Genomic DNA, 16,905 nt, shown 5'->3' with positions numbered 1-16,905 from the left:
CCTATAAAATTGATATTCAACATGGTTTTATTTCAAGAAATCTTAAATTGCTATAGAAAAGAATAGTTTGAACTGTAGTCGATCCTCTGTTTTAAAAAATCTTTGATAATAACATCTTGTGATTAAAATATATTGATACAAAACGTTTCTACTATTGAAAACATTATAAATTATTGATTAAAGACAATAAAAATACTTTTTTCCACCATAATTATCAGTTTCTTCATATTCACGGTTTCGCCATATTCAAGGTGAAATTTTTTTTCGACCATGATAAAACCAAAAAACAACAGTCCTTCAATTTCTACAAAATAAATGAAATAATACGAAATCCAAACTAGAAAATCTAAATAAAAACTTGAAATATAACAACTAAGGGGGTCCCGTGAAATAATATTTAGAATAGTTTTTCTCTTACTTAAGGGGGCCCCCCTAGAGTAAGCAGTGAAGGAGTTATCTCGCATTTAGCGGGCTGAGAATATCAAAATCTTGGTATATAATTTCAAAACTTTCAGTCCAAAAAATAATGATAATCCCAAAAAAAGCCCAAAAACACCAAAAGCTATTGTTGGAAACCTTTTTGACAAGTAGTTCATGCTTCTGGCTTTTGGGTTAAACTTTTACATTTTTGCCAAGAATTTCATAAATATGCAATTTATGAATACATTCACGTTTACTTAATTAAAGTTTAAGTCTTCGTGATAAATATTTCGGAATTTTACAATAATTAATACCGAGAATTATTAAAATCTATAGCTTTTCAACCATTATTTTTGAAATTTCCGTTGGTTTCTAAATTCGAGACCCCTTTCTCTACCTTTTTTAAAATCAAATCTATAAAAAAGAACTGTGGTTGCTTAAATGGGATCAATCGACAGTACTGAGTTTCTTTATTGAATTTCCATCCCAATTTCTCTCATAGACTTGAAATTCGAATGGAAACATTATCAACTGATTTAAGGGGGGGGTAGGGTCTAACACTTTCAAAAAATCGATTTTTTTATTTTTTTATTTTCTTATTGCAAAACATTTCAAGAATGTTGTGTCAAATTTTCAAGTCAATTGAAGCAAAACTGTAGAAGTTATAGGCCTTTATCTCCTCCTATCTAATACTGCAAGAAAGCAAGAGCAGAAACTTCAAACGCGGTTTTCTCGAAAGCACGTTTTTAAAGTCCGTGGACATCGTCATTTGAAAACTACTTATCCGATTCTTTTCAAATTTGGAACATATTTTCTACATATAAAATACCAGACCCCAACGTTTTTATTTTTTGATTTTTTTTACTTTGGGGAGATTTTAGAGGCGAAAAATGGCGGATTTTTAAGTGAAAAATCGTAGATTTTACTTCAAACAGCCACAAAAATTTCATAAAAATATTTTTAAGTTAAATAAAAACGTTGGGGTCCAGAAAAACATCTATTAAAAATATTTTGCTCTGATTTTTTGACTTCAGATGATTCTGTGCTGAGATACAGTGTCCACCGCAAATCCTGTTTTCTAAAAGACATCCTCGAAAATGCTCCGTCACCGGCTCATTTTTCAATATTTTTCTACGAAAAAATTACTAAATGATCTTTTAACAATGCTTTGTATAATGCAAAAAAATTGAATACATTTGTTTGAATGATAGCTCTAGAAAAAAATCGTGAAAATGGTGTTTTTTTTATACCCGTTAGACCCTACCCCCCCCCTTAACCAAAATTATATCCTCTACTGAAGTAAATATCCTGAATTCAGCATATCATTTTCCAAATGATCATTCTCAAAAAAATTTTATCATAAAAACGATCTCATAGTTGAGTTGATTATATTATTGAATGATTCTATAACATGAATTTTCCAGATTCAATTCATTGAGATTTGCAAGTTTTGTGTTGTTTCTCCACTTACTGAAGTTCAGTTTCATGGTTTTTCTGTATTTTGAGAACTCAAGATCTTTCTTTAAGATGCATAAATCATTTGGATCTGAATTTTTTCAATGTTTACTGATAACTGATTTTGAACATTTAATCTCTGTTCTGATTTTTTTTTTACAATCGATCATTTTTGAATACCCTTTGGCTGCAAGGGCATCTCATGAAACTTTTGTCACATTTAGAATAACAATTTGATAACATTTTTTTTTATCTGATGAGAATTATATTCATAAAAATCTAATGAAAACGTTTTTGTTTTTGTGTTTCGAAGATATAAAATTGAAAAACACATTTAGTGCAATTCCTGCTTTGCTCTGGTTGTAACTTCGCATCTCATTTTTTTCTTAATGTAATTTTAATTTTGTTTCTCAAAACTTGATTTGAAATTATAATTTAGATTTGAGACACTGAATTGTGGTTCTGAATATAACTTGATTTTAGGTTTTGAATGTTTAAACCCTTTTTTCTGTATCTCCATGGAATTTGAATAAAATTATTTTGTTTGTTTTTCTAATTTGATATTCTATGTTTCAAATCTTTCCAATTATCATTAGGTAAATATTTCTCGTTGAAGTACAATGATGAAATGAAAAACATGAAAAATATGTTTCCGGTCATTTTTCTCAATCAGAGAATTTAAGTTGACGGTAAGAGTTATTAAAAAAATGAGAATAACATTTTGCATTTTGCAGCTCAAATCAAAGCTTATAAATTTCTAAACTCTTCCGCAATGTTTGCTCGTGATTTATTAACGATTTTTAATTGAAGATACCAGAAACAGTCTTCTAGGCAGACAAAATGGTTATTTCAAAACAGTATACTTAACTCATCTCAAGTTCTTTCATACGTTTAAAATGTTTTGTATTCTCTGGTACACCATTTGAATAAAAATCGACCCATAGGGGCCTCCCGATGACTTAATCCGGCGCTGATCTCCGGGAATACGGACATATGTTAAATTATTTGAAACGCATGGCTGGGTATCTTTTTTTAGTTGTATTCTTGATTTTATTTATAAGATACCATTTCTGTAACTAAGCATATTCCAGTAATTCAAAAATCACCATTAAGATGCAAGTAAATTTATTTATAAGAAAATTTTAATTATTTTTAAATTATTTTATCCTTTGTAAAATATTGAATTTTTATATTTTCTAATAAATTTGGATTTTGTGCGTTAGAAATTCTTTAATCATAATTAGATGATCCATAAAAAAAACTATCGTTTGCTTAAGATGTATCCACATATAATTAACAGACTGTATAAAAGGCTACAACCCACTGTCAAGTGTATTAAATCGGGGTTTTCAATTAGCATTCTTCTCTATTTTGGATTATTTGCATGAAAGATGGTTTTTTTTTGGAATTCTTATAACTCATTGCTTTTCAGAGTGTAAACAGAATTTATTAATTTTGTTCAAGATGTTATAAGATAAATTGATTTTGCTCAAACTATTTATTTCGCATCGACTTTCTGTTTCGCAACTTTTTTTTTCTCCTAACCAAAACGGCTGCAAAAGTAAGAACCAGTTTTATTTCAAACTTTGGCAATCGTCATTAAACGACTGACCGATAAGATTGCGGTCAACATTCAGTACGTAAAAATGAAGTTCAAGTTCTTTTTATGCAAAGTTCATGCAACATTTTCCGAATGGCTTTTGTTTGTCGCGCATGAATCACCTAACACGAATTCAAGTCACATGAGGAGCGTCAAGAGAGTTGGATATTTATTTTCTCACTTCTTCAATAGGTGTGCTCCAGCGATGGCAAGTTAACTTCCCCAAAAGCTTTTTCCGTGGACTCGAAAAGTGCGTCTTGAGCCGGTGAATCTCCAATCAATGCAACATCGTTGAGTTCATTCATTCCCGGAGCAGGTTCCGCCGATCGAATGTTGTCGGTATGTTAAAACCAGATTGTCGGTCTGCCGGAACGCACAGTCCGATTCGAGCAAGCAGTTGAACAGGAGCAGCAAACTTCCCCCAGGGTTATTTCTTAGATATACCCATCCAGAGTATTTGTTGATTCGACCGACCTTTGTGGAGCCGTGGAGAATCGTTGTTGGTTGAGGTGTGTGATTTTTTTTTGCTGCTACTCTTCTCGCGTGCCTCTTTCTGGGGTCTCTGTGTGTTCCCGCGGGCTGAGCCAATCCGAGGAAGAAGAGTCTCTTGCGCTACTTTGTGGCCCCCGGGTTTGGTGTTGAAGACTGTGAAGAAAGATAGGCAGTGATTGCGAATTTTTCCTGCTTCTGGTGGCTAGAGAGCTTCGGAAAGTTGGGCGTTGTGCTCAGAACCAATCGAACGGTGTCCGGGAGTTGAAGTGTTTTGCGAGTTTGAGTCCGTACGTGAAAAAGATTTATGGTGAAGTGCCCGCTCCCTAGGAATTGACCTATCGATCTCTGTGATAGCGGCCAGCAGCAGTGAACTAGTTCAGAACCAGAAGCGTTTTGTTTGCGAAAGAAAATAAAAATAGAAAAGTGTTTTTGTGCTTCTGCAGGTGATTCCAGTTCGATTCGACTCGTAATTCAAGTTCATCAGCTCCAACGAAACGATACAAAGCGAAAGCAGAGGAAGCTCAAGTTCAACGAGATCCAACAGATAGCCGAGATGAAGTTTTCATTAGTGGTAAGTGATGTAGATCAATAATTTCACGGAATTGCCCCCAAAACTGCGGTTTTCTTAATCGCACACTGGAATGAGTATTGCCCAAATATGGTCTTAAGGAAAAAAAGAAGTTGAAAAAACGGGTTCGTCGCTTATTCTCGGCACAAGTCTTTCGTTTTGTTTCCGCGGAATTTGTTCTTGTGGAGCAACCAACAGCAGAAGTCATCGTTCGTTTAATTGGCACCTGGATTGCGCAAAACTGTTTGCTGGTGCTGTTGCAAAGTACACAGATAAGTTCCCCCCTCGGGAGGAGTTGTGTTGTTGGCATAACTGGACAGAACTGATCCGGGAGCGATGTCGCCGAGCCATATTTTTGCTTTCAGTAAAAAAAGAAAAAAAAAACTACTGCAATCAAGAAAAATTCTTCGCGATATCGCGCTTTTGAACACAAACAGCAAATTCATATAGTCTGCAGCTGGTCACTGCTTTCCAGTTACAGTTATGTTTGCCTCCCGCGGGACGACTCGCGTATATGCTAAAATGTAATTATTTCGACTTCCATAGGTATGAGCTCGTGCGTAGCCATACCGTGGATTTTCTTGATATGAAAGTGTGGAATCGATATCGGTGGGATGGCGATTCAGCAATTTTAAAGTTTATAGTAAGTTCAATGATATTGCCATCCCTAAAGCCTCCGTGGGAAACAATTGTTTAAAATTTCGATTATTTTCTTTTTATTTTATGAAGCGATTAATGTTTTTTTTTAATTTTAATAATGTGGAAAATGCTACATGCAAAAAGATACAACTGACTAATTATTGACAATTTTTTTTTCCGGAATTAAATACATGTGCAGAAATTTTCTGTATTGTATTTGAAAACAAAAAAAAAAATAAACCACTTAAAATGGAAATGACAGCTGAAGAAAACTCGTCTAACATTAGTCAAATAAAATTAACCCCCTTGAATGTCTTATACAGTATTTTTTTCTAGTTCATTTCAAAATTATTGTGCTAAAACGGATGAATTCTAAACAGTGTTGAAGATAGATTAGAATTGCCAGATTTCCCGGATTTATTCAGTTTATTTGGCAAATCAAACAAAAAAAAGTATTTTAATTTTTTTTTCCTTCATGCCTCCACAGTTTTTTTTGAAGTTTAAGAAAATAATCATGAAAGGTTTTTTGGAAGCCTTAAATACGATTTGAAACCTTTCGATGAATTTTGATGAAAACCAAATATTTCTTGATTTTTGTTGAGTTTTGTTGAGTTGGCTTTGACAAAATTTGCCCGGATATAACCCGGATTTTTGGGCGTCAATTTTGAAATGAAATGCCTTATCAGGTTTTTATTTAAAATTGTCCAGATTCATCCGTTCCAGATACGTGCTGAAAAAAAAATCTGGAAACCTTAAGATAGATATTCGATTTCAAAATTTTTACTTGAAGGTTTCTCTTCTTTTAAATTTATTTCAAATATTCAATTTATTGTAAGTTTGGGTCAAAGCTCTTTGCCATAACAATTATATGAGGTAATCTTAAGAGAACAAACATTTCAGTTTTTTTCAACTCATGCAATTACCCAAAAATTTTCTATTTTTTTACACAAGGCAATCAAATTAACAATTAACAATAAAATTAACTGGTGCCAAAAATCTTAGAGCTAATTTTGAATAATTACGAGGCACTGAATCCAAATTTCAATTTAAAAAAGGTATAATTCATTATATAAATTTGTGCATTTGAACATCGCAAATATTTTAAAAAAGGTTCTTATAAATAATCAATTCTCCCGAGTACCACTAGTAATTCTGACTTTTCAGATGATAGTTATTGAAGTTTTCTTCATGTTATTGTTTCGCAAATCTGCAAAAAAAGAAATTTTGACGAAATTTAAAAAAAGATTTCAATAAAATTTAATCTTAAATATGTTACAAAATTGTTAAATGTAATCTTATCTATTCTAATTACTAAAAAAGTTTAAAATGTTTGACTGATTTGTTCAAAATAATTTGGGGGCCCCCTTTAACTCATAAAAGAGTGAAACTTTTCAAAACATTTTAAAAGAGGGCCCTGTGCTGGTATGTTTTACGTTTAAATTACGATTTTCTAGTTAGAACTTATAGCAGTATGATTAATGTAATATAAAACTTGATTTTTCTTCGAGGGTCCCCGTGAGTCAGAGGGTTTCTTAAATTCAGATTCCACATTTTTTTTTTAACTTAAAAGCGAACACAAACACATACAGGAACTCAATGAAACATGATGTTTCCTCGAAGAGATTCCTTTTTTCTTAATTCTAAGCGTACATCTTTCGAAGATATGATGGCTAGCTTCTTACAAATGCTAAAACCACCAACCCACCGAAAGTGTACTAAAGCTTAGTTCTTTTAGAAATGGGACACTTTCTTTTGCTAATAGCTCGTTAACTAGTAATCGGACATTCAAAATTTTGACAGCATTTTGTTGCCTGTAAAAAGTACTATCCGACCTATTTTTTTCAAAATTTAAAATTCACGCGTTTTTGAAATATTTACGATGCAAGAGAAAAAGGAAAAAATAATTTTGCACAGTTTCATTCAAAATCCATCATTATCAAATGGATAGCCGACAAAATCGTTGATTATTCAAAGAACTACTGTGTGTGAGTGGTGGAAAAGTATGGAAATACTGTGAAAAATGTCCACAAAGTTCAAATCAACCTTTGGAGTGAAGTATATGATCGGCAACTTCGGCTAAGGGTCATCAGGGAAGTCAAGTCTCATACCAGCATTTTTAATTTTCAATAAGCGAAAAACTAAGGGTAGATCGCTGAAATTTCCTAAAAAAATTTCTCCGATAAGCTGAAAGTGTTGCCTCTTAATGAGTCATTCAAACCTAACCTCAAACAAAAATTTTTTGCTAGTTCCACAGCTCGTAAGCTGTATATCTGGTCTCGAGGCTATGGGACAGATGATTTATGATGAACGACAAAACTTATGTAATACCCTATTTTAAACAAATTTCAGCGTTTGAATCCTATTCCACGTCTGCTCGTGGCAAGGTCCCGAGTATATTAAAGTATGTATTTGCTGGTTATTTTGTATAAAATATAATGATTTGCCAATATTTTGCTCATGTTGGAAAAAAACAACAATTTTCAATTCGAAAACTATGATTTTCACTCTTTTCAAAAGCATAAAAAGAGTAATATCTTATGTACCCTTCGCAACCAACGATCTATACTAACCGATTATACTATATCTTCAATCTCCTCATGGTTTTACTTCGTTATTACCAGATTTTGCCAGCAGAAATTCCATTAAAAACGCTCAAAAAGTGGCTCAATAATTATCAAATTTGTTAATTTTGAAAATTCTGTATCCACTAAAGTGGCCTCAGTTTCTTTTAAAAGAGAAGTATTGGTCCGAAAAATATCAGAAATTGAAGGAGGAGAATGTAGCCACCTAAAATACAGATTAGACGAAGTATTAGTTTGAAAAACTGATCATTATCATGACTGAGAAAAGTGTGCGCTGGCCGAAGGGAGGTACCAAGAATAAAGTAGAGTTTATTCTTACACAAAACGATAAATAATTTTTTTTAAATTTTTTCATGAATTATCATAAGATTACTTTCATTTCCTTCATAGAAAGTATTTAGATCAAACGAAAGGTTTTTGAGATACACGCATTCGTAACTGTCCCATTTCTAAAAGAACTAAGCTTTATGTATGCCGTGACCGGGATTCGATCTCATACCCTCTGGCTTAGAAGACTTGAAGGCTATCCTCTACGCCACAGGCGGCGACTGAAAACTACAAAACTGGGTTTAAAACTCATTTGGGACTAGAATCTGAAAGAAATAGCTAATAGGAATCAGAAAAGTATGTGGAATAAAATACCCAAAAAAAGAAGTGACAATGTTTCAGGCATATTGATTGTTTCTCACTATACATTTAAAAATACCTAGAAAATGAGGATTCTTAAAGTAGCATAAAAGCAAGGAAAAAAAATGTTCCAATTGCTGTAATAAATTGCATCCTAGTTTTCAACATTGCAATATACTGATCTGGTTCTCTTAAAAAAAAAATCTTTCCCCCTTGCAACATTGACGATATGGAACTCGTTCTACTAAGCCACGCCTGCGATCATGGAATTCGAGTTGTATTGAATATAAATCTTGGAACCAAAAATAAGATTTAAATTGACTTTAATTTTTTTGTGAAACATTTCGGGTTTAATGACTCCAGGTGGATGTGAGTAATCAATCAAGCTAAGCTTAGCATAAACGCAAAAGTTATTTTTTAACAAAACTTTTAAAAACTTTTATATCGTGCAAAATGATCACAAGTTTTTACAAGATTACGAATCCATTATTATACTTTATGGATCTATTGAACACTTACGAAAACTTGTTCAAGGAAGTTAGCTATTGCTCTTTAAATAAATATACCTTAATAACTTCATACACATTAATAAATAATGACAATAAAGTTCGCGTTTTTTTATGAATACTTCAACAACCTAGAACTTTTTTATATACACAATCAAATCGAAGCATCAAATGGAATCTTTGCTATTATTTGAACCGAAAAAAATACACTAATTGCTCAAAGAGGGTCAGCAAAAGCAACCTATGTATAGCCAATAAAAATTTTCTCAAAAATTTTCTGGATCAAACCTGTGTCCCTGGGAGGACTCCTAGCACTGTTTTTTGAGTTTAACTTCAAGTACAACTCAGCAAAGAATCCTCCGTGACGTACTGAAGCCATGCATAACGGAACACTTTGGCCCAGAAGGATTCACAACTTCAATACGCTTGGAGCTTGACGAATTTCGCAAAATCGACCATTGTCAATGTAAAAAGCTGTTTTATGTTTCGCTTTCTGAGTTTAAGGGTCAAAAATACTTGCCTGCCAAACTCACAAATCTACCTATACATAATAATCTATACCCATGCCCATGGATTTTTGTCTTATTGTTAAACTTTGAAGCACACTTCAGAAATTATAAATTCAATATTTAGGTATTGTTGTACAAATTCAAACATGTCATTTTCTGAAACTCAAAAACACATAGTAATCAGAATTTGGTTTATATTGGCTGCCTAGATAAATACACACTATTAAATTTATTGTATAAATTTATGTTGAATTGTATGCAGAAAACCGCTTAGTATCATTTCCCCATATCGTTGATTTCAGCTGTCGTCAAATAGATTCACTAAGGTAAATCAATTTTTACAAAAACTTGTTAACTACCAGCGAACTAAGTTTTGCGATCTTGGAAGAAAATAATTTCACAAATAAAACAAACAACATTTTTTCATTAACTCATGTCTTCCACATAATTTTACATCATTCGGGAAACGAATTCGAGCTTGTGTTTACTTTCTCAACCTTTTTAAGTGCACATATGTAGATGTAAATCGGTTTCAATTTCAATCGAATAAAACTAGGTATTTAAGCGATTCTGGCTCATAGAATGATATAATTTTTTGGATGTGTATGAAACGTGAAATTCTGAATTCCAAATGTTCACAACATTTTGTGAAAAAATTAGAACATTAATCCGATAAATCTATAAGAAAATAAGAAACGAGAGAAAAAAAAAACAAATAAGGGGGGCCCTGGGTAATTTTTTCGGGGGCCCCTATGGTTCAATTTTTTTTTCAATTGCTGTCCTAGAGAATAGAAAACATTTTAAAAGTGTAAAGGAAACGGATATGAGTTCAGTATACTGTATGTTTTGTCTGTGTAGAAGATAGTTTTTGGTATCTTCAAATCAAAATTGTTAATTAAACACGTGCAGACATTGCGGGAGAGTTTTTAAATTTCTCAAAAATGAGATCTCTGATTTGAGCTACAAAATTCAGAATTTAACTATCATTTTTTTAAAATAATCACCAGCTAAAATTCTCTGATTTAGAAAAATGACCAGATACACAGATATTTTATATGTTTGGGAAGTATCATGAAGATATGAAACATAGAATAAGAAATTTATCAAAATAATCAACTGCCAATGCCATGAAGATACAGATACAGAGTTTAAAAATACAAATCTCAAAATCAGGGGCGGGATTATGGAACTCGAAACAATCGAGTTTCGTTCGATTCGACCAACTTTGGCATTACCGATCTCGATTTGAATGGAACGTTTCGAGATGATCTACTACCCGATTTACTCGAAATCTAGGACGTTAAAATTTAGAACTCGAACGAGATTCGTAATACTGTTTCTAATTCGATTCGAGTTCAACTCGAAACGGGTAACTCGAATCGAATAGGATTCATAATTTCACCCCAGGTTTTATTCAGAACCAGAAATCAGTATCTCAAATCTAAATTATAATTCCAAATCAAGTTTAGAAAAACAAAATATAAATTAAATTAAAAAAAAAAGATCAATATTCTACTCAGAGCCAAAGCATGAATTGCATTAAATGTGTATCTGAATTTAATATCTTTGAAACAAAAAAAAAAACGTTTTCAATAAGATTATCATCAGATAAAAAAAATTGTTATCACATTTGAATTCTAAATGTGATAAAGGTTTCATTCGATGCCCTTAAAGCCAAAGTGGTAGAAGCGCAAAAATGATCGGTTGAAAAAAAAATCAGAATAGACATTCGATGTTTGAAACACAGAATCAGTTATCATTGAAAAAAGTCAAATAAGGAATCCAAATGAATTTAGTACCTTAAACAAAGATCCTTATTATCCTTATATTAAGAAAAACCATGAAACTGAACTTCAGTTACTAAAGTAACAACACAATACTTGAAAATATCAATGAATTGAATCTGGAAAAATATAACAGCAAAAACATAGAAATATTCATGTTAAGAGAATCACTCAATGATATAAGCAACTCAACTAAGAGATGATCTCTGTGATATTAATAATTTGAGGATGACCATTTGGAATGTTATGCTGGAATCAGGATCTTTACTTCAGTAGAGGATAAAATTTTGATTAAATCAGTTGAAAATGTTTCAATTCGAATTTCAAGTCTAAGGCAGAAATTGGGATGGAATTTAATAAAGAAACTCAATACTGGCGATTGGTCTAAATAAAGTAACTACATTTTTTTTGGATTTTATTTTCAAAAAATGGGAGGGAAATGCGTTTTAAATTTAAAACCAACGGAATTTAAATAATAACGATTGAAAAGGGAAAAGTTATTATAAAATAAATGAATAAAGTAATGTTGAAACTTTTTTTTCCTCAGGGGAGCCCCTGAGCCGGAGGGCCCAGGTCAATTACCCCTATTGCCCACCCTTTAATTTGGCCTTGGCTGTGTCATTGTGGGAAAGAAAGAGTTGAATTATACTCAAAACAAATCCCCCAGCAAACATTTTTGTAGGTATATTTCTCAACAACTTTGTTATACGTTTCATATACATTATAGAATAATCGTATGAAACACGAAAAAAACAGTATTTACCTACCAAAGTGGATTTTCAACTTCTGGCTAAAGCGATAAGAGTATACGATTTTGACACCATATTCATACATACTGAAAAAAATGCAAGAGAGCACAAGTTTTTTTCTCTCAACGCATGCGAACTGTTGCCAGCGACAATATTTGCTGCCTCTGTCATTGGGCAATTCTTGCAAATACATCATCTGATTTTTAGCAATCTGGTTGCACTGCTGGTCGCAAAGAGATCAACAAAGCTGTTCTCTCTTTTGACCCACGCGGGAAAAAAAAAGGAACGAAATCGTCTTCAAATTCTGCAAACATGGCGGAATTTTTATCATATCTGATTTAAACCATTTAATACGACTTCGAGTAACGATTTTTACGATATTTTACTTGCGTTAGTTGGAACTACGATTCGCAGTAACGTTTTTAATGACTTGAGTTATCATTTGTAATGCGATTTCATGTTTGCTGGGCCAATGTCGGATTCGTGCGAGGCCATTGGAGAAAACGGATTGCTGATATCATTTGGCTGTTGTTTTTATTTATCATTCAAAACTGTGAAAGGTTTTTTACTCATGTGACTTTAATGACCCGTTTCATGAAGGAACAAATTTGCAAAAATTAATGTATGAAAAACGAAACATTTATTTTATAAATTTTACAATGATTTTTTAAGAAAAATAGTAAATCATCACGGAAAAAAATATATAGATTTATCTGTTATATTACGCGTCTACAGGAACATTAATATGATTGTTTGGTTCTGACCCCAAAATACAATGAAGCCAACAACCTTATACGTTGCCACAAATAGATAAATGGCTGATTTAGCAATCGCATCAGCTTCGAGAGCCAACAGGAGTTTTTAGTCAATCATTCGTATGGCTGTTTTTTCCGTAATACTGCTCCCTATGACCGTCGGAAATTGTAGATACAAATATTAATAAAAATTAATTTGAGCAATTAAATGCATTTTTTTTCTTTTTTATTTTTAATAAGGCATTTTTTTCCACATATTCCACAGCAGTGAAATATGTTTTTATTTTAATCAATGCAATGTACTCAATTGACGCTGCTGCTCCGCCGTTTCCAGAAAGATAATTTTTGAGACTTGCGCGGAAAACGCCACCCTAGGCCAGAATCAAAATTTAAAAAAAAAATGAAAATCAAAATTGTTTTTTTTTTTAACCGAGGGAACATTATAAATATTCAAGAAACATCAAATGACTTACGTGGTAAAATTGATTTGGAGACTTTTTGGGGGAATTCGTTTTTTCCCTTCGCTTCGGCCTACCAGGATCAAAGTATGTGCGCTGCAACATATAGGTATGTCCAAGCGAATGAATCGGAAACAGAAAGAAAACTGTTTTTTTGTATGAGTAGATCCACTGCGACCAACTTTTTGTAATCTATTGTGGAATAACCCAATTTATTATTTGTCTGATCACGCAATACTGTCATCATTGATAGAGATGGCAGTTGTAGTCGAAATCGAGACATTATTCCAGTTTGGGATGGTATTTCTTATGAATCCCACCACCTTACTGGCTTTCATCTTCCAAATATCATCGGGCGTTAAGATTCGCTTACCAAGAACTTTCAGTCGATGTGTCATAAGATATCCACAGTCACACATTAAGTGCTATGCAGTTTCTACTTCAGTTTGACAAAACCGGCACATCTCATTACTGAGTTTGCCTATTTTATGTAAGTGGTAGTTGCATGGACAGTGCCCTGTAAAAAGGTCTTTAATTGTTTTAAGATCCCTTTTCGATAGACTTAGAAGTTCACAAGTTTTCTTAGAATCGGGCTTTATGAATTTTTTAGATTGTCTAGCACCGATGGCTACAAGCCATTTGAATTTGATCTTTGAGTTCTCCCAAAAACTCAACTGTTAGCAGAACAAATCAACTTATACAACAAATTAAATTTACATTTTCGCTTTCAGCTGTGTGTCCTCCAAAATATAACTTCCACTATCTTCTGTTTTTGTGACGTTCTTAAATTTAATTTTAGAATCTTTAAGTTGACCTGAAGAAAATAGCCTAGTCCGCCATATGTTAGCCATATTAGCGATTAGCACCTCGATAACCAAAACAACTTTACAGCAACGCTGATTTGTTCTTAGATATCGATGTTGATCAAGTAAAACGGTACGTTGAATTGAATATCATTGGCATGGAAGAGGCAACCATACGAATTTTTATAACAACTTTTTTATTCGTGATGAAATGTAGGGTTAAGAACGAACATCCAGGAGTTTTTCTAAAGCAAAACAATGCTTTCGATCTACTATCGCTAAATTTTAATTTTTATTTGTAATTTGTATAGCACATCACTCATTCAATTTTTATTTCAATATATTCTAATAAAGCGATCATTGGATCATTGAATGGTAACAAATTGATGATGACATAGTTTTAAACATCGTGAAATAGTTTTTTAAAGTTTTTGATTCTCATAAAAAATTGAAAAAAATCGAGCAATAGATGTTCAAATTTTCACATTTTTCGATGCCGTAAAAAACTTTACCTCGTATGACGGATTGGCTGAATGATATCACCTACAAATTTTATATTACTTTCATTATCCAATACCAGCACTGTTGGTGTATAAATATTTTTTGGACAATCACCAAATTTTTTTAAATAAATATTTTTATAACTCAGTTAGCTGACTGGGGCAAAATGCAACAAAATACAAATCAGAACTGAATCTCATAAATCGCGTTTCCATAAGCTCGGATATGATTGTTTTGCATTATGCGTTTGTTAACATTAAAATTTCATCCATCCTAAGATTTATTTACATGATTTAAGATAATAGAATATTTTGTTGTATTTTTTACCCCTAAATGTATGCAGCAGATGAACACTTTTTTTATTAAAAACATTTTTGACAGAAAAAATGTAAAATTAAATTCGAACAAAACCAAATATTACTGCAATTGGTGCTTCATGCGTCATGACATCACAAATGTATCAAAAACTTTCAATTTTCAAACGTTTTCATTTGATTTTTCATTAATTACAGAGTTTGTTGCAACTTGCCCCTTTTTCCTAGTAGGGTGAAAATCGCATGTTTTTGTAAATTGAAAAATAACTGGTAAAATCAATTATTTTTCTGACTACGTAAGTTTGGTATCCCATCAAACTTAAAACTTTTGATGCATAAGGGGTAGGATTAACTGTGAACATAAGTTTTTTTTAGAAGCCATTGAAGTTGAAAATTGTTGCATGTTGCCCCAGTTGACGGTACTTTTTACGACAAGAAACACTCATACAAACAGTGTTGCTACTATAAACACATATCTAACTAACATAAGCTTGCCAGATTACCCGGTTTTACCCGGATTTGCCTAAGTATTCGATATTGATACAAAATTTGAGAAAAGTCCGGTGATTTTTCGCGATTTTTTCACTATATTTTCAAAATATATAAAACAAACTCAAATTAAGTTACTATTATTTTTTTATTGAGGTATTCATAAATGAGTAACATTAAACTATGAAACACAAATTAAAATCGGTTACCATTTGCATGAGATTCCCCGGGGCATGAATTGATGGACATATAAATAAAGCGATTTCACGCCTCTCCATCCGTTCTGGATCGTGTTGGAACGTCCCCTTCGAAAAAGACCGCCACTGACTGACTGTGTCATAGATCGAGTCCAGGCCCAGTTTGCTCTTAGAAAACATGACCAGCGATCGATGATTGCGCACAAACATATTTCATAGAAGTAGCAGATATTCCCCCCTACCTGACTCATCTCAGTTGCAGCATCGTTAGAGGGAGGTTTTGTCATTAGAAAGGTTCCCTGTTTGGATGGACTTGCAGCAATTGGGACTCCCGGCCTGGGACCCGGTTCGGGGGACTCCAAGATTGAGGTTATGTTATATCCAAGCGGCGACGCGTCCGATGATTGACTGCCCGGGCCGGATTATCATTTCCTAGCGCCGCCTTTTATCGCCGTAGCATTTCCTCCGAATGCCGCCATATGTTGTAGTCCTAGTTGTTGAAGGCTTTAGCCTGCCAGTAGAAGAAAAAAAAAACAAGATGGCAAACGAAGGCGGAAAAAACAAGATGCGCTTACACCGGGATTTGCCGCAATCAAGATCCATCGATCTTGGCTTGGCTTGCGCATAAATGCAGAACTGGGTTGACGATAACTTCCCTGGAGACGATCGACTGTCGATATCGTTGAGTTGGATATCTTCGGCTTTAGTCAGAGGGGTGGGCAAAAAAAAAAACGCTGGCCAATTGAGGTGAGACGTACGGCCTCGGTATTAATTAAATGATAATGATAGGTGGCATAAATTACTGTTGATGGTAACTCGATTCAGAGTATAGGTAATCTAGTGCGCATCACTCAACCGCTCGGCTGATTTTCCCGATTAACTGGATCAATGCGGGCCGCTACGGCGTGGAAGAGTCAGTCATCGGAGAAGATGCCACCTCCAATGGAGCCTTCATCATTTATCGATTTCGAATCAATAAAATCAATGAATATTTTAACTTGAAAATGAACCGAAATACTCTGTAGGTGTGAACTAACAAGTGGCAGATTTCCTGAATGATGCGAAAATTGCTCCTGTCATTTTCGATGAATTATGCAAATGGTAAAGACATCTCGCTTAACCTTTTTGCCACCATCGAATCATGATTCTGTGGAAAAAATCTCCAGTTCATTTTCACCTGCCAACCCGTCGATGAGTGGCAGTAAAAAGTGATTGGAACAGGAATTACCGTTGGCTATAAATATTCTACTAGAACGGGATAAGAGCACTTCTTCTTTTTTTTTTCTTAATTCTAGATTTTATATAACACTTGATTTTCCAGACGATGTGTCATGTAACATTTTATGCTTCGGGCGAAATATAGCTGTGGTACTGAATTCTCTGGTGCTGCTTTGAATTGCTTCAGAAAATGTTCTAAGAAAACAGGTGTTCAAGAACGGTTAAGGACATAACAACAC

The 16,905-nt window shown here is 33.3% G+C and overlaps 1 protein-coding gene across 1 annotated transcript in view; it reads left to right on the top strand.

Moving 5' to 3' along the window:
* The first annotated feature begins 3,990 nt into the window (after positions 1 to 3,990).
* The window catches only part of LOC129752090 (uncharacterized), a 138,098-nt gene continuing 125,183 nt past the window's right edge, over positions 3,991 to 16,905 (top strand). Inside the window, exon 1 of the mRNA XM_055747884.1 lies at positions 3,991 to 4,538. Within this exon, the coding sequence (XP_055603859.1) occupies positions 4,521 to 4,538 (18 nt within the window). The 5' untranslated portion in view covers positions 3,991 to 4,520. The remainder of the gene's footprint in view (positions 4,539 to 16,905) is intronic.

This window comes from Uranotaenia lowii, chromosome 3 (assembly GCF_029784155.1).
Source record: "Uranotaenia lowii strain MFRU-FL chromosome 3, ASM2978415v1, whole genome shotgun sequence".
In the NCBI taxonomy this organism is placed as follows: domain Eukaryota; kingdom Metazoa; phylum Arthropoda; class Insecta; order Diptera; family Culicidae; genus Uranotaenia; species Uranotaenia lowii.
The sequence above is the reverse complement of the archived record's forward strand: the minus strand, read 5'-3'. Positions and strand labels throughout refer to the sequence as shown.